The sequence below is a fragment of the Apteryx rowi genome, unplaced genomic scaffold (assembly GCF_003343035.1).
Source record: "Apteryx rowi isolate R43461 unplaced genomic scaffold, aptRow1 scaffold_768, whole genome shotgun sequence".
NCBI lineage: Eukaryota > Metazoa > Chordata > Aves > Apterygiformes > Apterygidae > Apteryx > Apteryx rowi.
In genome coordinates, this window is record NW_020451058.1 from 283701 (window position 1) to 309753 (window position 26053).

A 26053-nucleotide genomic window follows, 5' to 3' on the forward strand; every position below is an offset into this window, starting at 1 on the left:
CGTGGGCAGATGTCACCTTTATTCCACGTCCTTTTAAAACAAGTGACCGTACAATATATTTATATTATATATATTAGCTATTTACTGGCGGGAGCTGAAAACTTGCACTGAACACTTCTATTCAGGGGTGATCAATGGCTTTATTTTGGGGGGGGGGGGACAATTAGTGTCACCGCTGGGGAAGGCGGCACATCCTCCCTGGTGCCCACGAGTGACAGCGGGGCAGGGAGGAGGCTGCGGTGGCTGGCAGGTGCCTGGGGAGGGGTCCCCAGCCCAGGGCAGCCGTGCCCGCGTGAGTCAGTACTTGGGGGCCCTCCCTGGAAAGCCCTTTTCGTAGCACACGTAGCGACAGGCTCAAATTCGAGGACCTTGAAGCCCTTCTGGCTCCTTCAGAGACAGCTCCCCTTTAGGGGAGACCCTCTCCCAAGGGATCAGGGCTGGCAGATGGGGCAAACGTGGAGCCGGGGCTCCCCGGGGCCGGCTTTGCCCTGGAGACACGGACCAGGAAGGGGACGGCACCCAACAGCGGGAAGAAGCCAAAGTAACATCCAGCCGATGTGGGATACAGTCAGGGTGTCCCTGGCCGGGGGGGGACGGGGAGGCCCTGCTGGGCTCCCAGTGCTGCTCCCCCACGATCTCCATCCAGGACCCCCTTGAGCCCCCAGCGCTGGCTCCGACCCGCTCCATGGGTGCCTGGGCTCACGGGAGACGAGCGCTGAATCCTTCGCCAGCCACCACGCGTGTTCAGGTCTGAGCCCCAGCACCAGGGAGAGGCAGATGTTTGCAGGGCCGGGCTGGGGACAGGGGCACACCGGGGGGGCCCGAGGAAGCAGAGGCGAGAGGGGGAACGATCCTTTCGCGAGCGGTCCCGCCGTTGCCCCCGTGCCCGGCGGGCGCTAGCTCGGCAAGAAAGCGCTCGCTGGGGCCTCGAGGGTGAAACCCGGGCGCCCGCAGGGGCGACGGTAGCAAGGAGGACACTGCATTACTCACACGGGGATTTCGACACGGACGCACGGAGCGGCTGGGAAGCCCCTGCCTTCCTCCGCCCTCCCTGGCCCCCACCGAGACGGGARCAGCGGCTCCGTTTCCAGCCCTCGGGTGCCGCCGGCTCGAGGGCGAGGGCCGGAGGAGGGGGGAAAATCGTGCTCGTGTTTGTTCCTTGGAAGGAGAAAGAGGAAACATGCGCGCAGGTCCTGCCCCGCTTCCTCGGGCGGCGAGGAGGACGSGGTGCAGCGGCTCCGTCAGTTCTTCAGGACGGTCTCGTAGGCCTGGAAGACGTACGGGGCCACCTCCGGCGCTCGGCATTTCAGAGAGAGCTGCGCAGAGAGAGAGGGGACGCGGCCTCATGGCACCGCGCACGGCCCCCGCCGGGGACGAGAGCGCGTAGAGGCAGCTGAGCCCCAAAGTGGACACCGACCCCCCCCCAAACGCCGCCGTCTCCCCCTCCCGCCCGGGCGCGGGGCAGGGTCGGTCGCATGCAGCGCGGGCAGGAGCGGGGGGAGGCAGGCGAAGGCGCTGGCACCCGCTCCATCCGCTGTGGGTTTGATTCACATCCTGCACTTCGCTTGCCTTTGGGGGGGGGGAAGCTTTAACCGGTACAACCCCCCCGGGAGTTATGTGCTTGACAAAGCCATTAAAATTTAACAACTCTTGGGTTCGAACTCAATTAGAGCTCCTAAACCTGCAGGCCAAGAGGAAGAGGCTGGCTGAATTTGGCTGCTGGGAGGAAGGTCAAGCTCCAGGATAAGGATTTTCCGATGTTGCTCTCACCCCCTAGGCGATTTTGGAAGGGGCGGTGGAAATGCCCTGACCCTCCTAAAAAGCCAGGTCCTGCAAAGCTCAGCTCTGGGCTCTGTCACACATCCCTGGCTCCAGGCCAGCCCTGCCCGGGCGGCTGCAGGGAGAGGCAAGACATGCTGAAAAGAAACCAAAGCGCTGGGAGGGCAGCGGGCAGGCAGGCAAAAACGCGGGGGAAGGCAGAAATCAGGCAGCAGCCAGAGGCAGCCCAAAAAACGAGGGGTGAAGAACCAGTCCGCTAACCTCCAGATCCTGCAACATCGGGGCAGGCCAGCGGTGGGCGGGCGGGCAGGCATGCAGCGGCGGATACGAAGATACAGAGAGGTGAGTCAACGCGCAACAGCTCATGGCAACCAAACCAAAACACAACACCCGCAGGGACCGGCGGGAAGCGCTTCCTGCAGGGACGGGCTGAGCTGAGCCCGGGGAGGGGGCCCATCCGGGGTCTGCTTTTGCCTTGGGGCTCCCCGGCACCATGGGCAGAGCCAGGAGTGCCAAGGGCCGGGGTTCRAGGTTGGGGTTTTTGCTTTAAAGAGTTGTCATTTGGCCGGCACTTCTCTCCCCCACGAGCGCTTCCTTTAGCTGCGTCAGCGACGCCGACGGTTGCTACCTCTCGGCGTGGTGACGCACCGCCCTGGTGGCGCAAGGACGGTCGAAMGGAGCCCGTGTCTCCCCCTCGCCGCCAGAGAGGGCCACCGGACCGGCAAGGGGAGGGAGCTCACGCTACCCCCTTTGCCAGCAGAAAGGGCAGATGGGCACCTCCGTTGGGTGCCYATCAACACCGAAACGCGCGGCTGGCAGCACCGCCGGGTGCTCCCGCGCTCAGGTCCCACCACCTTGGAGATCTGCTGAAGGCCCGGCCACCCTCACCCRAGCTCCCAAGCAGAGAGCGGGGAAGGCGAGGACGAGGCCGGGCTGGGGAGCAGCCTCGGCCTGGGGCAAATGCGGGGGCGTTTGGGAGCTGGCCAGGGGACAGGGYGTACCATGAAGCTGGGATTGCTGGGCTGGATCCGCAGCTCTGCCAGCACCCAGATCCCGTTGGTCAGCTTCAGGGACTGGTAGAGCATGTCTTGGCCCTCCACGTTCCTCTTGGCGATGGTGAAGATGTTGCTGCCTTGAAGCTTGCTGCTAATGGCATCTGTGCGGGCAGAGAAACGGCTGCCGTTCAGACCGCGAGGGCGCAGAGCCCACAGCGGCGAGAGGCTGGATGCTGCACAAGCAAGATCTCGCCCTTGCTGGCGGGAGGCAGGGGACAACCCGGGCCCATCCTGCGCACACCTCGACTTCGAGGCCTTAAGGGCAAAGAGGGGCAAGAACTCAAGTGCCGAACGAGAGCGAGCTCCTCTTCTCTACCCGCTAACGCCAAGCTCTGCTCGCCTTCTGCCACACACAGCCCTGGACCCTGGGATTTGCTTCTGCTCTGCCACCTCATCCCCATCCCGCCTGGCTGCCCTGAGACGGAGCACATCAAAAACCTGCTGTGCCCGGGCGATTAGGGGAACGGCTCATTTCAACCAGGGTCCTGGTCACTCCCTCTTCGCCGGGAGAGCGCTCGATAGCCCAGGGTGAAGCACTCTTGGGTTCGAGGACGGTTCACGCACCGAGCTGCTCTGCTTTCCTCCGCAAAGGGCAGCTTGCTGCACTGCCAGTGGGACTGAGCGGATGTGGCTCGCACCGGGCTCTCCCGCTCCGGGGTTCACGCTTCACAGCTCGGCACCAAACCCCGAGAGAGGACAACACGCAACAGGCCCTTCCAGGTGAGGACGGTGCACACCACGAGGGCAACCAGGAGGGCCCCAGCAGCAGGAGCGGGGCTGCAAGAAGGGGGCCCCCGGGGCTGCATGATCAGYGTGGAGGAGAGGAGGGTCCTGCCCTGGCTGACACCCCCGATACGGAGGCTTCGGGGAAGGGACAAGAGGATCCGCACCCACATGAAGACAACGGCAGGGCCTCCCAGCACATCGCCCTCGGTGCAACGGCCCCCCCGGCAGAGCCCAGCATCGCCAGCTCAGCTAATACAGTAACCCAAGCTGGTGTGATCATCTCCACAGGCTTGGGGTGGGCACACAGAGCACCGATGCTTAAGAGGCCTCAACTCCTTGCAGTCTTAGCTGGGATAACTCGGATAAGCTCAACCGGTCAGCAAGGGCAACCCAAAGTCAGCCAAGCTGGGCCCTTCCGAAGGGTCCGAACCCACCTGCGTTGAGAGAACAGTCCTTGATCTGGAACTGGGCCTCGTTCTCGTTGGGAATGTCCTTCCACGTGGCCAGGAACATCTGCCGCTCTGCAGGAAGGGAACAAAGTGACACAGTGAGAGCCAAAGCACCGGCCACCGCCTCCCGAGCGCAGTACGAACGCAGAGACAACGCCGCAATTTCACCAGCTGCTGGACAGATCCCACTGCAGCTGGGAGAGGGAGGTCTCTGCTCTCCCTGCTGTGTTGCCACCCCCTCCGGCAGCCTCTACACTCTTCCAAGATCAGCCTCACCCCGCGGTAGGAAAGCTACCTGCTTCTTCTGGGTTGGCGAGCTGAATTGGCTTGAAGAGGCTGGTGAGTGCCAAAGAAGGCAAGATAAGCAGTAAGAGTGAAATGAGAGGGCTTGGTGGCAGCAAGCTGTTAGAAGGTGACTCAGGCCACCTCAGGTGGCCACAGCTCGGTCATGCTGGCACTGACCTGCCTGCACTGCCCCAGCTTGCTCCAGCCTCCCAGTGGGATCAGGCTCTCCCGAGGCTCCCGGCTCCCCAGCCCCAAGGCCGGGAAGGCAGTTGGGAGGTTTTCAGGGGCCACGATGGCACCTAGCGACGGGTGGCAGAAGCGCAGGACCTTGCGGGAATGACAGCCGCCGGCAGGGCCAGCTCCCACGCTCCGACTCACCCATCTTCCCGTCCTCCACAAAGAGGATGTGCAGCGGATACAGTGTGCTGAAGTAGAACACGTCAATGTTGTTTTTCACCGCGACCTAGGACAGAAAGACGCTGCGACGTCAACGCTTCCTCCCGTCTAGAGCAGGCGGGCGATTCCCGGGGAAGTGTCCTATCCCCCCAAGAAACACTGATCCCCTTTGAGCTGGGTGTTGTTCCAGTCAGCACCGGAGGCAGGAGACCATCAAACACCGACTCTTGTGCCTAAAGAGAGCTGGAGCGGCCTGGGAGAGGCCAGCTCCCATGCCCTGCCTGCCCCAATCCCGGATGCACGAGGGGAAATCGGGGAGCTGCCAGGGAAGCAGTGGCAGGGCTGCACCCCGTTAGCCTGCTCTCCTCGTTCCCTATCAGAAACCACAGCTGCTGCCGCTCTGTCTCCACCAGCCACCCCACCATCATCCCCTTTGGCACGCCGCGAGCAGATGCTCATCTGAGACTTGGCTCTGCCACACGTCAATAAGGATCTTCCGCCATGGACAGAGCACTTTGCGTGGAAGCTCGATATCGAATCAAAGCTGGGCGCTCCGACAGGAAAGAAAAGATGATGAGCTGAGCGTTTCCTCTCGCCGGCTTCCTGCTGTCATGAATCCTCCCAGCTCCACTTCATTTGCTTCCCTTCCCAGCTCCCTGCAGAGTTCAGCTCGGAGAAGGGAGCACACGCAGCTCTGAGACACCCCTCTCGCCCAGCCCGCACCACCCCAAACCTCCCCAAGTGGCTTCCGGGCCCGGGAGGAGACACCCCGGGGCGTTCCCCACCTGGAGGTTGTTCAGGGGGTCCATCTTCATGACGGAGCCGACTGTGTTCAGGGGAAGGGAGATCTCCACCGACTGGTTGGGGGCGAGAGGCGCGTGCACCTGGAGAGGAGCTGCCGGYGCCAGGCCAAAGCTGTGAGGACACCCAACGAGAGCCGGCGGGTCAGGGCAGGGGGTGGCGGGGAGGAAAACCCGTTTTTTTGCCACGCAGTCATCCTCCAGCTGCGAGAAAGAGCCCAGGGCCCAACTGGCTCCCGCCTTGAGGTAGCCACAAAGTGCGACTCCTTCGCCCCGTGCAGACTCGCGCTGAATTTTAGTGTTCCTGCACCTTTCCCTTCGGATCCCTGGGCTCAATCCCTCGCCTGGGCTCCTCTGAGTAAAAAGGAAGCATCAGGCAGCTGAGCAAAAAGCCGGATAACGTAACGGGACAGCCCAGGCTGGCGGGCAGCAGCCAGACCCCCCCCAGAGGAACGGCCTCTTCAGTCAACTTCTTAGAGGCTCCGGTTTGATCATCACCACCACAGCCATCAGCAAGAGAAGGATCATCACGTGAGGCTCTTCCCGGCCCTACCGGCTGGCAGCTATCGCCATTCCCCAGTCCCTTCCTCCCAGCCCTCTGCGCACGCCCCGGCTCCGCAGCCGAGCGTGGAAGGCGTCAGGCAGCGCCTTCACCAGCTGCTGCTGCCCCACGGCAGGCAGCAACGTTCTGCTGTCCTCGCCGAGAAACACCGCGTGTCCTGCGCTGCTCGGCAGCCTCCTCTGCTCATAGTGCGCAGAGTCGGGCTCTCCAGGCCTCAAGTCTTGTGCTCATTCCCAACAGCCTTTCTTGAAAGAGCAGCTGGCTCTGCTGGGTGCTCCCAGGCTTTGCCATGGCCACCCTGAGGCCACCATGCCTCTACGGTGGCCAAAGCTCTGCAAACAGCTTGGCAGATCCCAGAGCCGAGCAGRGGCCAGTTTTGCGCTGGGACAGGAYGCRGGAGGGACCTTACCTGTTGCGGTTGAACTGGATGGCAAAGTCGGACATGACCTGCAGGGCTTTATTTGTCAGCACGAGGTCCATGGAGATAGAGCCCACCTGGCGGCTGAACGTGCCGGAGATCTCCAGCCCCTTGGCCTTCATGGCAGGGAGCCAGACCTGCATTAAGGACACAAGAAATCCAYGTGATTTTGATCCGATCCAAAACACAAAGCAAACCCTGCCAGACATGTTGCAGAGGAGCTGAACTAAGCAACATGTTCACAGCGCTCCGGCACTCAGATATTTGGAAAYCCAGGAGCGTTTCGCTGCTACAGACACCCAGGGATTTCAGAGCAAGCACCATGAGGATGCCGACTCCAGCAGGCAGAGCAGATGGGACACAGRTAGACGGCAGAGGATCTATCGCTCCCATCCCAACCAAGACCGCTGCCTGGGCAGCCACGTCCCAAGCCCATTGGTGGCTCTCGCTCCAGGCACGTGCAAGGCCCCGGAAGGCACAGCAGGCGAGAGGGGCTGTACGGTTCTGCCTTCCCATCCGTGCCGCCTCTGGAAGTTAGAGYGGTCCCAAAGGACCTTGCTCCTCCAGGAGCTGCCAAAAAACTGGGCCAGCAGAGATCTGACCTGACAAATTCCCGCTCTCRGCTGCGTTTATAGCTTGAGCACCACGGGGGCGGAYGTGGTCTCTGCCTCGCATCCCCACRCCAYGCTGGGTCTGGGCAAGATCTGCCAGCGCAGCCAGCGCTCCCACGTCCTCTCCGCCTGCAGATGACCACCCTTGCCACTCTTGCCCGCCACGCTAGGCGCAGCGGGCTYGTTTCCCACCTCCTCCCAGGAAAGCCCTGCTGCGTGGGGAGCTGGGGCTCTCCACCCTCCTCAACACCCCAGCTCCGACCTTCGGCAGCAGGTTAAAGCCAGCGGCTCGGGTTCGGCCCCGGCCCCGCTCACCGTTTTGGGTGCCACGTAGGATCCCGGCAGGGTGCCCACTCCCCCAGTGAGGTCAAAGAGGTCTCCCAGACCGCTGCCGAGGGGCGCTGCCAGGTTGGCGGGCGCCGCGGTGCTGGGCGCTGCGAAGCTGCCACCACCGCTGCCACCACCACCCATCTGCGGGAGACAAGGGAGCGAGTTACGGGGGCCCCGCGGACGGGAGGGGAGCGAGGAGGAGGAGGAGGAGGATGCAGAGCGGGACGGACGGGGAAGGGCACACTCACGGCAGGGCTGCCTCCCACATCGCTCCTCAGCTGTAAGAGACGAGAAACGGAGACGTCACCGCGAGCCGAGGMAGGGAGCCAGCGCGCCCGGGGAAGGGGTCCCCCCAAAAGCCCTCTCCGGGGCGCTTTCTAAACACGCAAGCRAGGGGCCGGGCTCGCTAGGGCTGCTCCAGACCGTCCAGCGGATCCTGGCGCTCTGCATCACAGGGGGATCTCCCAGTTTAGCATGCGTCACACTGTTTTTCCCAGCATTTAAGCTAAGCTTCAGGCACACAAACCAAGAGCCAGAGAGACAGAGAGAGAGGCAGGGACCAAAAAGCCACAGGGAGGTCGCCGGATCCCGGCAGYGTACAGCAGCTCTCTGCCTCTCCCAAGGCATCCGGGACCGTTGGGCCCTCGCGTGCTGGAAGCAGATCGGGGGGATCGGCTGTCCCCTGCGGGAAGCTCAGGAGTCCCTGGGGCACCGTGGGCACAAGGTGCCTGCGCCAGGCTGGCCGGAGGTGCCGCTTCGGCGCCTGGCAGGAGGCTCGGACGGCCAAGGGGAGACRGGGCAGAGGGAGGGCCGGCACGGGCGCCGTGGCCGGGGACGCCCTAGAGAGCTAAGAAAAGGCTGATCCATACCCCTTCCGACTCGTCCCCCATCTCCAAGCGGAAGCAGGCAAGGCGGAGAGAAGAGCCGGCCACATGCAGAGACGCAAGCCGGGAGAGAAGAGACAAAAGAAACCAGGGAGACAAGAGAAGAGGAGGAGGGAAGAGACGTTAGTCCAGCGGTCCTGTCAGCCCATCCGTCTGTCTGTCAGCGGCTCTGCCCCTCTGGAGCCGGCACGGCCCAGGCAGGTCCCCGGAGCCAGCACGCGGGATGAGACCACGCAGGACGAGACCGCGCCAGCTCGCAGCAGTGGTCTCAGTGCGCCCAGGAACGGGGATCTCCTCTCATCCACATGCTCACAACCAGCTCAGCACCCGCTCCGCAAGCCTGGAGCACCGGGGCAGCACGCGGGGGAGCTGTGAACCAGCAAGAGGCAGCAAGAGGCAGCGGCTGCCTCCCCGCGGGGGATCTCTGCCTGCTTTTGGGAGAGCTGGAGGTGCTCCAAAATCGCCGGTCCTTTGGGGAGCCGGTACCATCACCGACACCAGGTCGAGGACTGGATTTCCGCTCCTCCTCACCCATGACCGCACACCTGGACCTGGGACAAACCGCTCCATAGTTCGAGGCCAAGATCTAGGGCCATCCCCTGCTGGCAGGCGCCCTGCAGCCCTCCAGTACTGGTGACAGTCACCCTCCCGCCGGATGGTTAACCGGGGCCACAGCCCCAGGGTGCCGTGCAAAGCTAGTCCCCGCTCCGGCGTCCTCGGGCTGGGGAGCGGGGCCTGCGGGGGCTGCGTCTCACTCCACTGCTTTTCCAGGATGACAAGCTGCCAGCTCCAGCTCTCCCGGCACAGGAGACGCCCATTAAACCCTCCCCGCGGGCCAGGAGCAGGCGTATCTCAGCCCAGGCCTGCAGCACATCCCAATTTGAGGCAGCTGTACAGACTGGGGTTCAGAGCGGAACCCAGAAACAGAAGTATCTCCACGCTGCAGGCACTGGCAGCGTCTACGCCAGAGCAGCAGAGACGTCCTTTGTGGGATTGAGAGGAAAAGGCACCGCAGAGCGCTAATCCCTGCCCTGCTCCAGCCACCTCCTCTCAGGATGAGACGACGGAGGTCACGGAGAACCTCTCTCCCTTCACTAGCGGTAAAAGGAGAGGACTTGCCCTGGTGTCTCTGCGGGGACAGGCCAGTCTCAGCCCCAGTCGCTCCGTACAGGAGCCTACATCGAACCCGGCACGACGCCGCTAGGGCAGCCTGGGATCGAGCCCGCCCAGGTGATGGCACTCACTGGGGCAGGATCACGCCGAGCTGTGACCTACCAGGCTGTCCAAGCCGCCTCCGAGGAGGTCCACGGCGCCCATCTGCACGGAGGAGGTGGCCATGGGGGGCCCGCTCACTGGGGGGCCGAGGTCCAGGTTCAGCAGGTCACCCAGAAGGTCGCCCTGAGTGGGGATGACGGCCGGCTGCTCCGGCGCCTGGACCCCCGAGGGGGCTGTGTCGGGGCTCTCCGCGCTCTCGCTCCTAGAGGGAAGGACAGGGGAGAGGAGGGTGAAATGCACGATGCCAAAAAGCTCCGGCTGAGCCAACAGGCCCTGCTGGAGGTGGGATGGATGTGATTTGCCCAACCATGCTTCGCAATGAACGCTCGCAAAGATGTCCTGTCCCAGCAGGGATCCCAACACTTCAAAACCCTCTCGTTGAGATTCACCTTCCACTTAAATCCGAGATTGCTCCGTCAGGCTTGTAAGGACGGCATTTAACCCATACCAACCCTGACGCTACAGGGGGACTTTCCTTGGGGAGACAGCGAGCCACAGAGGAGAGCCCCCTGCAAGGAGCCTTGCTGGCAGGCCGTAATACCCGAGCACAGGTGGCACCACGATCGAGACACGATGCTCAGCAAGGAGAAGTAGTCCCTCTTGGCTGAGCAAGGCCCGAGTTGCCCAGCTCCTCACAAACTCAACGCAGGGTGGAAAGACAGCCTGGGGAGGAGGGGGACAGACGGAAGCAAGCAGAGAGACACTCACGAGCCCGTTCGAGGAGGCAAGCTCTTGTGCACGACGCCTCGGCTGCCCTCCACAAAGGCGCTGGGAGGCTTGTGGTAGACGGAGGCCAGTGTCCCGATGTAGCAGATGAGCTCATCCAGCAGCGTGGGCTCTATCAGGTCCGTCTCCTCCGAAATGAGGGGCTTCTCCGCCAGCACCACTTCCTTGGCAGCCACCGGGTCGGTGGAGAGCAGGCGCCAGTAGATGTAGCCACGGTCTCGCAGGTCCGGGTTGTCCGAGTCCTGAGGGAAGCACGGCGGTTAGTGCCGAAGCAAGCAGGCAAGGGAAGCTGCAGCTACCACGGAGCAATTCAGAGCGTCTTGGGGTCACAAATATCTTGTCCCCGTCTAAATCTTGCTGGAGCATTAGAAGGACTGTGGAGAGGGAAGTTATGGCCTGTGTTGTACCTCTGCTCTACAGAGGCTGCGCAGGCACCTGTGTTGTTACACTGGTGTTAGCGGGGAAACAGCACACGACGATGCCTCGTGCTGCAGCAGGCTCCGGTTTGACTGCCAGCATTTCCACAACTAAGCCATCTAATGCCGTCACTTCCCTCCCGCTGTGGGTGCCCTGCGTTACCACAACATCCCCATTGCTTTGGAAGTGAGGGCAAAGCCCCGCGGGAAGCTCTCCGCCCGAGCGGGATACACACCTGAGTAGCCAGGCTCAGCACCTGCTGCACCAACTCCTGCGTCTCCGTGGGCTTCTTCAGAAACAGCTTCACGATAGCCGTCAGCAGCTGCAGCTGAACCTGGGGGCAGAAAAGCAAGGTGAGGGAGAAACGGACAGACATCTCGCAATGCTTTGGTGTAAAACACACGAGTTTTCCCTGTACGCACTGCTGGGACATAATCCCAACTGCCTTTCAAGAGATCTGATACGCAATGACCTGTCAAGCAGGAGCAGCAACTCTCAGAGCATCTTGGGCGATTCCCAGCCAGGCCTGAAGGCTGTTTCAAGCCCATTACCGCGCTCTCAGCCTGTCAGAGAGGCAGGCTGACAGAGAGGTCACTGGGTGAGATCGTGGGACCAGGTTACGTGGTCCCAAGGAGATGAAGGTCAGAGCATCCTTTGAGTTACAGAAAGACAAACAGCAACCATTCGCCTCCGATGGCCCCTTTAGACCTGAGGCAGCACGGATGGGATCAGCAGCTCTGTTACTCCAGACCTTCCCCTGTTCGCTTGGCTATGACCTAATTTCGTGGTGTTTTATACAGCAGGTTGTGGGAAACTTCCATAGGTGACACCCCCAGAATTTCCAAATGAAAGCCAATGAAGCCACTTGTCCCACCTCAAAGACGCAACAATTGAGGTAGCAGCAGAAGCTACGCCCCCAGGCCGGTGTCTTCACCCAGCCTAGAAGTGGTCCCCGACAAGCTGACAAGTTCCCTTCCTGCACCTTCTGCGATGGAGAGGACAGAGGGAAGAGGTGCAGCTCCACTCTTGCTCCCCAGACACACGCTCCAGTCCCTTGCAGACTGAAGCAATCTCTTTCTGAACTACAACCAGCCTCAGCTGTGCTAGCAAAAGGGACAGACACATGTCCCTCTGCCAACCCTGTGACCGCTGGTGGCTTCCAGAGGAGGCTGTCTGCTCAGGAAGTGCGAGCTGAACTCTGTATCAGCTCATTTCAGCAGTGTGACTTGATTTTCCAGCCCCAAAGGGCTGTTTCTGTCCTGGCACAGGACAGAACCGGTTGGTCTCTTCCAACTTTTAAGAAGGGAAGATGCTTGAGACACCACCAATGTGGTATTTCATGGGGCAAATGGGTATGGTCTACACCCAGGACCAATGCAGCCTRAGAGCCTGCAAGAAACCACTTTCCTGAACCTGCTGGAGCAAATTGCTTCCTTCAAATCACATTAGCACAAGCTTTGTTGAGAAGTGAAACCATGAAAAAAACCTCAGGGACACAAACACATTCTCAGCTATCGCTCGGCCATAGGAGAGGCGGGAAGCCCCTCGTTTTCGGCTAGGTCACTGCCTTAGCCAAGGTGACACAAGAACAGCTTTGAAGGACCAAACCCCTGATTCATCCAGAGCGCAGCTCAGCTCCCTGCAGCCAGTCCTACCAACAGATCAGGCCTCCCCTCACCTGGAGGAGCTGCATCTCCAGGGATTTGTCGCCAGCACTGACAGTGGAGCTGTGCCCCCCACCCCGCTGTACCTGGGTGCTCTCATCGTGGAACCCCTCCAGGAAGCTCTCCAGGAGCTCATCCGCGTTGTCAATCCGCTCGGCGTACTCCCCCACAATCCAGATCATGGCAGCCCGGGCCTCGGGCTCATCCAAGGAGTCCAGGTTCTCGCACAGGGTGGCGATCACGCTCTCGTACCTTCAAGAACAGGACACACGTTCACCAAACAAGTGGAAGGAGCCCAGCTGGGGCTCTCTAACTCCAAGATACATCTGAAAACCTGTGAACCAGGGCATCGCCGAGGGCACCAGCACTCCCAGCTCGCTTGTGCTGCTCTCGGTGAGGGATCCTACGGCTGGCTGGCCCTGGGCATCCCCCTCTCCCCAGTGCTGCAGAGAGAGGCTGCCCACGCCAAACCCTCGCAAGCCCCCACACGCGTGGGGCACGTGCCCCTGCTCGCCAGCCTCTGCAGAATTGAGTTCTCAGCCCCACTCATCTGGTCTCCATCCTCTCTCCAGCTCTGCAGCAGCCCTGAGTTGCTGGACATTAGCGCCAACTTCTCGTTCATTACTAATTCTGCTCGTTAGTAATTATTATTGCTATTAGATCGTTACTTCCTGGACATGACAGTCGCCCACTCGTTACGGATCGGTCTGAATTCTCCCCTCTCCTGCTATCCTCGCATGTTAGACAGGAGGATTTTGGAGCTATTGCAATCAAAAACCCGTTTAGCTTCTTCCCCAGAAGCCACGTGAGACTATTCTACCCCCATCTCAGGTGGCTCCACAGTCCTTGCACTGATGTCTGTACTCGCTACCACCAGGATCGCTGAATTATGAGCCAGAGATGGTTAATGCCAATGTGAGGGGCCTCAAAGTCTCTGGCAGCTTCTGTCTGTCCAGGTCTCGAGTTCTGGGTCTGCCATCAGGACTCAGGACATTGTCTAGGCTGTGGAAGGCTTTCCTGCCCCCAGGTTAATGCTTGGAGACACATTAACTCATTAGCACAACTCAGACTGGCAAAAAAAACCCATAAAACCACCTTCACTGAAGCAAGGCAGGTTTGGGTTTTGCACATGTCCTCTCCCTGCCCTGCAAGGACATGGGCAGCCAGGAAAAGAAGCATAATTTATTTCCTCCATACCTCGATGCAATTCTGGGCTCCAGGCAGCTTCACCATGGGCTCTCACACCAGGAGGGAGCAACAGCCCAGCCCTCCCCCCAGATGCTGGACCTCTCCAGGGCCCCATTAACACAGAGGGGTACAAAGAGAAGCTGGTCCAGCACAGGGAGCGTTCGCCCCACGTCCTGAGCCACGTACTTGTTGGGATACTTGCGGAAGATGTCCTTGATGACGACAATGGCCTCCTGCACCACGTAGTTGACTTTGGTCTGGATGAGGTCCAGCAGGGTGCTGACGCAGCGCTCAGCCGATTGCTGTTGGAGGGATTCAGTCAGACGGTGGCACTTTGAAACTTCTGCCGCCTCCACACATCCCTTCCTTGCTGCATTTTGCCCCCCTGTACTTCCCCCAAACCTAACACAAAAGCGAACGGAGGATGCGCAAGCGCGGCCTCCCATTCCTGCTCCTCAAAGCTGGGCCTGGGTCACCTCATCCCTCCTGCACGCTCCAAGTACCTCTGCTACCCTCCAGCGTAGCTCGCTCTCCGCGCCCGAAGGACGCGTTTTGGACCAAGGGGTGCAGGAACGCAGCAGCGTGCCCAGGCCTCGGCTTGCTGCAGGTCACCAGCCTCCTCTCCCGAAAGGCACCCAGAGCTAAGCACTCGTCCTAGGTCTCACACCCCTTTCAAAAAGGACGGACAAGCTCAATGCACGTGCCAGGCAGAAAGGAGCCTGTTCATACCTCTCCTCTTTCAAGCCGTTAAAAGTGGCAAAATATTCTCTGCTGTCTTTAATGCACGACTGCCCCAAGGGCGCTGGGTGGCTCAGAGTCTCTCCCTGACTTCCTGAAAGTGGAGACTCCTAAACCTTGCCTTAGCTTCGATCTTTACAGCCACACTCCTCAGGGTTAACAGAAAYGGAAAAGCAGAGCTAAGGAGAACACAACAGCAATAAATCCTGCTGGAAGACGCTGGCTTCACTGCAGACCGGAGGGATTGGTCTAGCGGCAGCGAGTTGGGCCAGCTCAGCTCCCTGGTGGGAGTCACAAAGACCGCGTTAGCTCTAGCGTGTCTCCTCCTCCATCTCTCCAACGGCCGCCTTGCTGCTGTTAAGCTGTTTTTGTCATGCAATTTCRGATGCTCTGCATTAACCCAATGTAAAATCAGCTGGCTCAAACCCACCTGACCTTGTGTCTAAGCATGCCTTTCCCCGGCCACGCGGAGCCACAGCAAAGCACAGCCAGGAATTTCAGAAAGGTTTTTAATAATCCCTTCCTCCAAATTACCTCCGAGTGGATGCAACCCCCACCCCCACCCCTCGCCACCCCCTTTGGTAAGGGATTAACTCGCTCCCAGGACTCCTGCGGTCTCCAAACATGACACTTGTATAATCTGCTTCATTAACACGTTAAGCACACATTTGTCGGTCCAGTCTGTTGCAAGCAGCTAGGTCTGCAACTGAACACGGTGTGCGCAGGGATCCTAAAAAAGCTCCTGTGGCAAATGGCAAGGGGAAGAAACTCCCCCGTATCCCTTATCCGCACTGTAATACCCTTCACGAGACAACCGTGGTTTATCCCCAGGCCCACGAAGGCCCCAGCCAGGCCCCCAACTCATTCACACTGGCTGGAGAGCGACCGCCATGGGTGGCCTTGCTCAGCCACAGCTGCCATCAGCAGCAGCAGAGTCAGCGCTCGTGGACAGCGTGCGGAGGTTGCCTGCTGCTCCCCACAGCCAGCTCAGACCTTTCCCAAACTAAGCCCGAGCTCTGCAGCCAACTCTGCTCCCCTTCAGGCCAGCTGATACATCCCATCCCTCACCTCGACCTTGATGGCACAGCGGCCGATGGCTCGAACCGCCTTCCTTACGAAGTCCACATCCACCTCCGTGGCGTACTCCTTCAGCTCGGCAAGCACCTGCCAGAGAAGACARGACGGTGAGAGCACCGGTCCGAGAAAAGTCTCTGATCTATGGATCGAAAGGAAAGCACAACAAAGCGCTCCCCAAAAGCCCGGCTCACAGCACCACAGGCCAGTGACCGTAGCAGACTAGGTGGTACAGCTGCTCCCCGTAATGTTCTGCAAAGCTGCAGGTTATGTTCAGATCAAGAATTTAATTCAGTGCCTTTAAGCACCGGTTCAAATCTTGCTTGATAACCTGGGTGGGAGTAACCCCCCCAGAGACCCCTCCCTCACCAATGCCCACTGCATCTCATGCCCGGGAGGGCGCAGAGCTCACAGCACTGAGCAGGGGATGAGCAGTGAGGAAGCAGACGTGAATAGGGTGCAAGAACAAGCAGAACTTCTGCGCTGGCCACGCAAGGAGGGAAGTCTGGGTTGCTGTTGTCATTCCCAGAGCTGGGCATTGGTGAGGAGGCAAGAGGCAGAAACAGCATTTGTGCTGCCTCCACAAACACTGCTGGGAAAGGACCTGTCCTGTGACCTGTCCTCCATGACCCAACACTGGCTTCTTCCTTACCACGGAGGATCCAACACCACTTGGCCCAGGACAATGTCACATCCAGGAGAGCCGGCCCTGCTGAAGGCACCAAGCTCACCAGCCAGGTCTTTCCGTCAGTTCTGGCACTAAGGTTTTACCAGGGAAACACCATGCCTTCCTGGGACCAGCCCATCCTGTGTGCCCTCCTTGGTGCCCACCCAGCCCAGCTGGTGTAGCACACAGATCTCCAACCTGGGCAATGTTGGCCTGGGAAGCCAAGCGGATCATGATGTCCAGTTTCTCCAGTTTGACGTAGATGGGGTCGTTGTACTTCACAAAGAACACCTTCATCTCATGTTTCAGGATTTCAGGCCTGGAGGACGACAAGGGGCAGTAATTAAGGAACACCCATAAACTCCTTCCCTTTGACCGCAGAAAGCAACAGCAAAAAGCCTCCGGAAGCCATGGATTTTTGCAGAGCTTTCGGGTCACAGACACCAATATCAAATGATTCCTCTTGAGACAAAACTGTCTGCAAAACCTGAGCACTGCTCCCACATTCAATGTCTTATTCTAGGCACAATCAGCAGGAAAAGCCGAGCAGAAAGCGCACTCTCCTCTCCAGAAAGCTGCATGCCGGTTGCACAGTGCTGAGCACGCAGGAGATGGATGGGGATCCAGACGCCTGACCCCTGCAGCCAGCAAAGTCCCTGCAATCTGATTACTCCATTAGCCAGCTACGAGCATGAATCATCGTTCCCCGGCAGAGGCTGGAGACGGGCTGACGAAGGCCTGAGCGCACAGCAGAGGACACACGCTGGGGAAGCATCGAGCCCAAGAGCGAGCAACGCAGGGGAGCAGCCACAGCGCCAGGCCGGGAGGACAAGGCTCCTCGGTCGCAGGCACAAAAAGGTTTCTGGGGCTTGTTCAATGTCAAGCAATCCGAGACGCTGTGATTATTCCCCCAGGAAGTGCTCCCTCGGCTCCCCTTTGCTGATGCACAGGGAACAGAGCACAACCTTGCTGCAAACAAAGAACAGATGCGAGACAACAGGGGACAACTGTCTTGCCAAGGTCGTGAGGGATGTCTTGGGGCTGCGGGGATGTGAACCCAGATTCCCCAGGGTTAGGCCAGGCCTTTCGCACCAAAGTATGCTCTCTCTAAGCTCGGAAAGGGACAGGCTTCGTCCAACTCCAAGGAGCCAGCCTGCCTTTCACGTTCCCGCTCGCAGGGACACTAATTGCTTTCCACTTCTCCCAGAAGTTGCTGCTATTTTTAATAGACAACAACCGTGCTAACTGGTAGGACAGCAAATCATCTGACTGCGGCTTTCACTGAGGAGCGCGGCTCTCCAGCTGGCTACGTCTGTTCTGTGCAGATATGTAGGGCCTCACACACCTCCTGGACACTGGCAATTTTAGATCAGCAAAGGGACAAAAGGACCTTTCAGTACTTGCTCGTTTGAAGAGGACGACTGCAGAGAAATAAACCCTTTTTCACAAAATTCCTCGCTAGACATGTAACGCCGAAACCAAAGTCTCAGCTATTCACCATTCCACCCTTTGCTCCCTGCGCAGTCCCTCTCCTGATTCTCTAGGCCCAGGCCTTGACTTTTAATACTAGAGAAGAGATAAAATACATATGAAGGACTGTGTCAACCAAGCCCTGACACCACCACAGTCACCAGAAGGTTTGCAGCAACAGGAAACAGCACCCATGCTAGAAAAAGAGATAAAGCCACAGCTGGGCCACCCCTCTTGTCACGCTGGGGCTCTCACCTCTTCTGCACGATGAGGTTGATGTTGCGGAGAGCCACGTACTGCAGCTCCGGCTCTGCGGAGAGCAGGGTGACCAGCGGCGGGGCCAGCTTCTTCAGCAGCGTGCCGTAATAATCCAGGTCCTTCGACAGCATCTCCATGAACTTCATCAGCACCTTCACCGCTGAGAGCACCACTGCAGAGTTGGCATGGGACAGCCGAGGCGTCACCCGCTCACAAATGCTGGAGACATTAGGGGGGGACATGAAGGGAAAGATGACGATCAAAGCTAGTTTTCCTACTCAAGGTAAAATATTGCTGCTAATAACACCCAAGAATGAGGCACTGGTAGAGTTTACAGCAGAGCAGGTGCCCACCACCTAATATCTTCCCAAGAGATGTTTAACCAGCTCTTAAACTCCTCTGATGATGGTTATTTCCCAGCCTCCTCAAAACCCARTTCCAGCAATTCTCTTTTGGAGATCCCTAGTGTCTGGCCTGTTCTTCCTTGCAAGATCACATTTTAAGGCAGCTAGAAAAGTGTGCTCCTTGTGCCAGCAAGGGGACAGCAGTCCCTAGGTGACTGCAACAGTCCCCAGGTGGCTGTGCCTGCTCGTGGGGTTAGTGTCCCAAAGCACACTGCCCAGCAGATGCCTGTCGTTCCACCTCCTGGAGCAGAAAGCCAAAGTTAAGGAGCGGTTTAGAAGGAAGCATAAAGGTACGTCAGGATCTGGCACCGGAAGCAAGTGGCCCTTTTAGGCAACACCCGTCTGTTCCCCTCCCTTTCCAGACCCTGCTCCAGCCAGCCCTGGTCCTGGAAGCACCAATCTCAACAGTATCCAGAGCCTCCCTCACCTTTGGGCTTCCCGGTCATCCTTAGGCATGTAGTTTGCCAGACAGTCCAGGATGAAGATCTGGCCCCACTCGGTGCATTCGTTCAAGGCTGTGAGCAGCTTGTTGATGGACTGGGGGTTTAGGTCCAGGAGGTTACTGCTTGGATGAGACTCTGCTATTTCCGAGAGCGCCGCAACTGCATTGGCCACTACCTGCCAGAGGGGACCAGACATGTGTTACGTGACAAAAAAGAGCAGTTCAACATCCTGGAGGAAAGCTGGGGCAAGCAGACGCGCTGTGTCCTTGATATCAGCCCCCCACTCGGATACACTCTCATCTCGGTGACATCTGGGCACCATTTTCTGCTCCCCAGCAGCTGTTCCGTGGTAGCACGCTGCACAGAGATGAGCAATTACCGCCCGCACAGCCCCACCACCCACACCACATCGTCTCCAAGGTGGAGCACATGTTCAGCAGGAGGCAGCCTTGGCCCCATGCCCAGCGCGAAGGAACCCCCTCCCCACAGCTGCTCTGCAGAGACCCATCGCTCTCCGCTGCAGCTCCCAGGCTCATCTGCTACGCTTGCCCAGCAGGGTGAGAAGATCTGAAGAGCAGCAAAGGAAGGGGGAGGAAGAGAAACCCTGCACGAAGCAGGCTTTAAAATCCCCTCATGGACCTGGAGGAGAAAGCAGCCCACTGGTTCTCCACAACAAGAAGAGATTTGCAGGACTCGGAAAATGAGGCCCAGCTGCTGCAGACCATGGGGCTGGACACATGGCCTAACGGGAAGAGCAGGCAGGAGACCTGGGCAGAGCCCAGTCCTAAAGCCAGCCACACCACAGCAAGCACAACCCGAGAGACGTTCTTATGCTGGGCAGCTCCAGGGGTAAAAGCCTCTGCCCAAAGCTCATCCTTTCCACCGCTGACAGAAACAGACTGGTGACAGAGAGAACAGTGGGATAAACTGATTTCTGATGGCACAGTTATGCTCCAATCAGCTCCAAGCAACCCTGGATAAAGAGTCTAAGAAAAACAAAATCTTTAGGTCAATCTGACATGTCCCACGCTTGGAAATCTGTCAGGGTATTTAGGAATGATGGGGGACAATAACAGTGCTCAAAGGCAGAGGTGACACTGTCCACTTCAACAGCGGTGGACTAGGAATAGCATTTCTGAGGAAATGCAGTCACCTCCAGCTGCTGCCTAGCGCAGATCTGACTGTGCTGCTGCTCCCCAGCTTCGAGCAGGGTTTGAAACCCTGCTGTGGACTCCAAGCACTGACACGAGCTCGCAAGGGATGTGTCTGTACTTGCAGGCCAGGCAAGCTTGTCCACACCTGCATGCACACAAAGCGCTGCTGGACTTTGGTGCCGGCTGGTGAGAAGGAACCACGTTTGCTTCTGCCCAGCAAGCTTTGGAGGACCTCAGAGGAAGCTAAAGCAGTATTTTAACTCCTCCAGTTTCATAATGGAGCCATCACACAACTCCCCGTGACCATGATTCATCTCCTAGAGAGCAGCTCTACGGGAAGCCGGCGATGAACAGATGAACAGCAGCAGCCAAAGGGCTGCACTTTGGCAACTCTTGCTCAACTCTTTGCACAGACAAATCCAAAGACCTTTCGCTCCTCCTATCTCAGCACAGGGGTCCCTGTGGCTGTTCTGGACAGTGAGGACAGCAGCGGGTTCCTGTCATTACCTGCTGCTTCTCCTGGGTGTTGCTTTTTTCCTGGCCTCTCACTTGTGAGAGGCGCAGGAGCTGCTCCACCTGCTTGACCCCAGGCTACTGTCACCACCTCACTGCCTTCCCCCCAGCAGCCCCAGGCTCCCCGCACCCACAAAGTGAGAAGCCAAGGAGCATCCCTGTCCCCAGGTTGACTGCTGTTGTCTTGTCACTTTGCCCTCCAGCGCAGGGAGTGGGACACGCAGCATCCCCAGCCATCAGAGCCAGGCATCAGCTTCCCTCCGCTGCTGTCCCCTGCTCTGGCTAATGCAGCACAGCCAAGAGGAACAGACCGCAAAGGGGTCAAAACCATTACATTTAGGAGTGGCTGGGAGAGGGGAATTACAGGACAAGGAACACAACCTGCAGCCCTCAGCAACAGCCGTCACTACACAGTCCATTAAGCACCAAAAGACAGTGAAGAACTGAAAGACAGGCAAGGGAAAGAGCATGCAGAGATGAACGAATGAATGAGGGAAGGCATTTATTGCCATCGGGATGAGAAGAGACGATGAGGAAGGCAAAAAGCAATCACCATGGGGTTGGAGTCTGAGATGAGGTCCTTAAGGGTATCTAGGAAGCCTTGGTCCTCCACCAGCTGGGCATTGATGTCGTGGAGCTTTGCCACACAGACAGCTGCTGTCTTGCGCACGTAAGGGTCCTCATCTTTCAGACACTTCCGCAGGGGCTCACAGAGATACTCCGTTATCTTGTCCACCCGGATGCAGCCCATGGTCCGCACAGCCAGAGCCCGGATCAGAGGGTTTGGATCCTCACAGTCCTACATGGATTAGAAAAGGAGGTCAGATATCCAAGGCCACTTGTCCTTGAATCACAGACTTCAGTGGTGGCTTCAGGACCTAAATTCTTATTTGGGTACCTGAAGTCTAGAGATTTTAACACTCATCCTTCAAGAACAAGAAGTCCAAGAGTGTCTCAACACAGGAGAGAGGTTAGATCTGTTCTTCTGAAATCTAGAGCGCACAGAGTTTTAACACCACCATTTCTTACTCCAAATACACCTCCAGGAATCAGATGTCTTCATCGCTTACACCAAGAATTCAAGTTCATGTGCCAAGCTGCAAAACCACCTGACCTGGGAAATGCATCTACAATGTTTATTGGTGTTTTTTTTTTTTTTCCTCCCTTAAAAAGTCAAAATTTCCCCTAAAGCCCACCAAGCCTTTCAACAAAATGATCTGGCCACATCTTGGATCCTAACAAACATGCTCTTCAGTATCTAATTCCTAGAGGAAGCTCACAAGGGCCTTCTTGGCTGTGAAGACTTTAGTGAGTAAGTTCACGTGATATTAATTCATGGAGGCTCACAGGAGCTTCCCACAACAGAAGCTACCACTGACAGAGCAAGTGGTACAGTACTACTGCCAAGAAAAGGCTTTTCTTCTGCACTACCGGCCAAATTTGTTCTCTTATTTAGTGCTAAGGGAGCCCCTACTACAGAGCAAGGAGACTTGGAAACCTGCCCACACTCAGTTCTTTGCAGCTGGGTAAGCGGCATTTTAGTGCGGTGGCCTCCAGTGAAAACCCAGGGGAAGGCAGAAAACAGAGGGCAAACTCAGGGCAAGGATTTCTCCAGATGAAGGACACCTCTCCAGTTCAGAACTAAGTTCTTTGAAGGAGAAATGAAAGGACTCCAGGCCTAAGGAAAGGAGACCCCCAACTCCCTTTTCTCCTAGAAGAGAAGCTCTGAATCCTTGAAGGAGACGGCAGCTGAGTGGTTTCGGAAACGATGCATGTGGCAGGCTGACCTGATCCCATTGCAGACACACAGCTCTAGGGCACATAGCCTTCCCCTCTCACCTTCACAAATGTGTTGACTGCCATGATAGCCATATCTGGCTGGCTCTTGGCGTAGTTCATCAGGTAGAGGTAGACCAGCTTCTTCAGCTCTAGGTTGTCCGTCTGCATGCAGTTCACCACATCCGGGAAGAGAGCACTGAAATACAAAGCATTGCCATGAATACAGCCATGCTGCTGAGCCAGGGGAAGGAGACGTTACCACCTACGTGATCACCTTCCACTTCTACACCCTTACAAGGGGCTCAACATATTCCTAGAGCCAAGAAGCCCTGGGTCCTCCCATAAGCTGAGCCTGCTATGCAGTTACTTTATAGATTTGGCTAAATAAGCCATCCCCCCACTGGGTTTTTCTTCATGGATCCGTATCAACTCAAAACAGTTCCCAGTGGACAGCGTTTGGGCTCTCCCAGACCATTCCCACATAGCTCTGCTGTATCCCAGCTCCGGGTGTGAGTTTCCACTTGGTTTGGGAGAAGGTGCAACATTAACCAGCCATCAATGGATGCTGCAAAAGCCTCCACTGTCTGCATTGCTGCAAGAGCACATGAGAGATGAGATATTCCTTCTGCATGTTCTCTCCTTGCGCACGGTCCCACCAAAATAGCCTTATGCTTTTGTGGACATTAAATCTCGCCTGCTGCAAGCTGCTGAGCAGTCACACCACATGCTACCGTCTCAGAAAATTTAATGCTAAGGGCCCAGTATAACGAATAGCCCCACTTCCCAAGGTGAGCTTTGCATCAGGGAGGACGCTCTGGAAAGCCAGAAGGGAGCTGCAGAGCCGTAATGCTGCCTGTACAGAGTTTGGGGTCTTTCCCTGTCTAAACCTGACCCCAGTGAGTGAGAATTAACAACTTCAAAGCTGCAGATGCCAGATAAGCTATTTCACAGTGGAAGATAAGGACAGACCAATTAGACTACTCAACCACCTCAGGACAAGCAGCCACGGTCAGAGGGTTAACCAAGAAGTTATCACGCACTGACAGATGTCTCTCTTTTCCCTGGAAGCTTCTTTGCCACCACAAAACCAGCCATTACTTACAGGTCAGCTCCAGGGGACCCGTAAGCCAGAGCTGCAGGACAGACTCTCTGCAGGCAGAGCCAGCGCCCACCTTTGCTCTCACCCCAGCCTGGAGTTTCCCCCTTTGGGACCCCAAAGCAGTGCTTTACCTACCTCCATAAGCGCCCCGGGAGCAGGGGATGGGATACACCACTTATCTGCTTCGATTTTCCAAATATAGGGCCCAGATCACAATTTTGCTCCACCTACCCTCAAATGCACCGTTAAAAGCAAAACGTTCACGCTTGGTGTCATCAGCAGCAGCGTGGGGAAGGGGAGGTGCAGGGAGGGAGGGGGCCATCTGCACCTCGGCCAGACCGATAAAGGAGAAGAGGAAAAAGAAGCTGCCTAATCTTTTGGACTGCACTCTCCTCAAAAGGGTTATTGACACTGTGACAGACATCAATCCTCTGCCAAAAAGGCTCCGAGAGGTTTTTGCTTGTTTTTATCGCAAGGTAACAGTCGAAGGAAGCGGCAATAATCCCAACAAATTTATCTGGCAGCCGAGCCGATCCTCTTTTAGCCAGATTACTACTGGAGCCAGGCGAGCATCAACCCACCAGGCTGCTGCTCTTAAACAAAATGTTTTTGTGGCACAGCAGCAGGTACAGTGGTGGCCACGAGCTCGCTCGGTCCCGGCCCAAGAGCCGGCACGCAGGCTGCTGGGAGGCAGCACGGGCCCGTCCTCCCCAAAACGGGGGCTTCAGACTGGGGGCTCTGGGGTTTCCATCTGCTCCCTGTCTAGCTTTGCTGCTTGGCTCTTCAGAGCGCGTTGTGCACCAGGACCTGCTGTTTCCGTAAGCCGCTGCACTCTACTCGCTCGGCACGTATCCGGAGCGGTGCCCTGGCAAGCTGTCAACCCATCTGCACAGCTTGGCTTGGCCTGGATGCTCCCAACACAACCACGGCACGGGCAACTCTACAACACACCTGACATCTTTGCCAACAGTCATCGACGCTATCACCTTCTTCACGGCCTCTTTCTTCTTCTCCTTCTTGTCGCTGTTCAATTCCGCCTTCAGCTCAAATATCTCCCCTGGAGGAAAGAGGGAAGTTTGAGGTTAGCTCCTAGGCAGCTGGGTGGCTTCGGCATGGGATGGAGCGACCGTCCCATGTCACGACCTGCCCTCTGGGTGCTGGTCGCAACTCCCACCCTCTGCGCGCGGGGGGCTCCCACCTCGCCACCCCGGGTGCCTCAGGGTGGCCGCGGCCAGGTGGTGCGAGCAGCTGGGAGACTGCTGACGCAGCCAGGGCTGGTGTCTCCTGCCAGCGGGGCCGGTGAGCCGGGCGGACGTGGGCAGGTGTGTGCTCCCGGGATGCGCCGCCGAGCGCGTGGGACGAGAGCCCGACGCCAGGAGCACCCCCAAGCAGGGCTCTGGGGTCTCACAGCCGCCGCGACTGGCGTCAGGGGGCAGAAGGTACAATTTAACTTCACAAACTTCCCTCCAACAACCAGGGCGACTCTGGGGGCCTCAGCTTTTACCCRCAGAAATGGAAACACCTGCACCCAAAGGGAGAGGAGAACGTGCTGACGCTTCCCTGTGGCTTCTGCTTGCTCTCCAGCCCCATGAGGACCTCAGAGGTCTTTATGGACAGGGATTTCAGTAGCAGAGGCATCACCCAGTCCTCCAAAGGGAGGGAAAGACAGCCAAGAAGTCCCACGAGACCCAGGACATCACCCTAGCAGAGCTCTGTGCAACGGAGAGCAGCAAGGACAGACGTGCCCTACCTTTTCCAACAAGATTTAACTTCTCSTCAGCAAGGAGACATCACAACAGAAGGTTCCTGCTGCCAGATGGGCCCTCAGGGCAACGTGCCAGGTAAAGGGCACTCCAGGAGTAACGAGCACGAGTGTCCCATGCCCCAGGCAGGGGACAGAGGGCTTCTTTTGTGAGCAGTTYTGGCTCTAGAGCCCACCTGAACCCTCCTGCTCTCGAGTGATTACTGCAGCAGACACCGAACCGCTCGCCCCACTCGCGGCTGTCGGGACTCGCTCCCCTACCTGCAGCGACYCCGCGCAGCCTGGATTTCTGCAGGTCCCTGCAGCAGCAAAAGCTGCCGCGTTTTGCGACCAGTTCCTCTAAAGAGGGCAAGCCACGGTCACCCCCAGCTCCGCTTCTTGCGCGGCAGCAGCTCCCCAGCCCAGCTCCTTGCTGCAGCGGTGCCACCAGCGCGCTCCAGACCCGGCCCACGGCCGTCTGTCCTCGCAGAGCCGCSCGGCTCAGCCCTCCCCGCGCCGACAGCTTCGCGCCTGGACGGGGCTCCCTTCCCCAAATCGCTCTGCCCGGGGAAGCTAAGGAAGGGGCCGCGTCCRCAGCCGGGCTGCCAGCTGCACCAGCCGGCGTCCCCGAGGCACTAAAGCGGATCACGGCGTCGTTAAAAGGCTCGTCTGGGTTCACGCGCCGGCCGGCGAGTCTGGGCGACGAGGTGCCTCAACCACGYGGCCACCCGAGCCAAGCACAGTTGGGTGCGTGGGCGGAAAGCCGGCTGTGAACCGCCACCACCGCGCGCCCAGCGAGCGAGCGGGCCGGGCGTCCGCGCCAGCATCGCCGTGCCGTGCAAGCACGGACGACCCTCAGCATCATCTGCGTGCTTTTAATCGGCATCTCCTTGCACCTTTATATTTAAGGAAAGAGTTGCACTGCCTCTGAGCCTCCCACGCCAGCTGGAAGGAGGGAGCACGGAGAGCAACGCGAGGACAAGCAGAGCAAGGCGGGCAGTTACCTTTCTTCGTGGTGGTGAAGTACTTCGAGTCCGTCATCGTGGTCTCCAGCTAGCAGCACGTCTCTGGGAGGAGAGGCAGACAAGAGAGGTTTAGAGCCGGGTAATTTCCTCGCTCTTCCGCTGATGTCGCTGTGGCGGAGAAAG

The 26053-nt window shown here is 58.2% G+C and overlaps 1 protein-coding gene and 1 non-coding gene across 5 annotated transcripts; both read right to left on the reverse strand.

The window, feature by feature from the left end:
* On the reverse strand, window positions 1–26053 carry AP1B1 (adaptor related protein complex 1 subunit beta 1). 4 transcript variants are annotated; one of them, XM_026088368.1, is made up of 21 exons: window positions 25910–26053; window positions 24116–24221; window positions 22126–22261; window positions 20840–21085; window positions 18604–18794; window positions 17770–17991; window positions 16243–16363; window positions 15372–15467; window positions 13752–13867; window positions 12464–12629; window positions 10949–11047; window positions 10279–10538; window positions 9571–9772; window positions 7397–7552; window positions 6462–6607; window positions 5476–5605; window positions 4673–4757; window positions 3995–4081; window positions 2781–2935; window positions 2041–2049; window positions 1–1316 (listed from the first exon to the last, which is right to left on the reverse strand). In XM_026088368.1, exons 1-21 carry the CDS (start codon window positions 25944–25946, stop codon window positions 1242–1244), a joined length of 2841 nt encoding a protein of 946 aa, XP_025944153.1. In that variant the 5' UTR covers window positions 25947–26053; the 3' UTR covers window positions 1–1241. The 4 variants fall into 4 exon arrangements, with proteins under 4 accessions (XP_025944153.1, XP_025944154.1, XP_025944156.1 ...); XM_026088369.1 differs by lacking the exon at window positions 2041–2049; XM_026088371.1 differs by lacking the exons at window positions 24116–24221; window positions 25910–26053 and adding an exon at window positions 23300–23397.
* On the reverse strand, window positions 5937–6038 carry LOC112976789. The gene has a single exon (XR_003257152.1). It is a non-coding gene; the product is annotated as a small nucleolar RNA SNORD125 (small nucleolar RNA).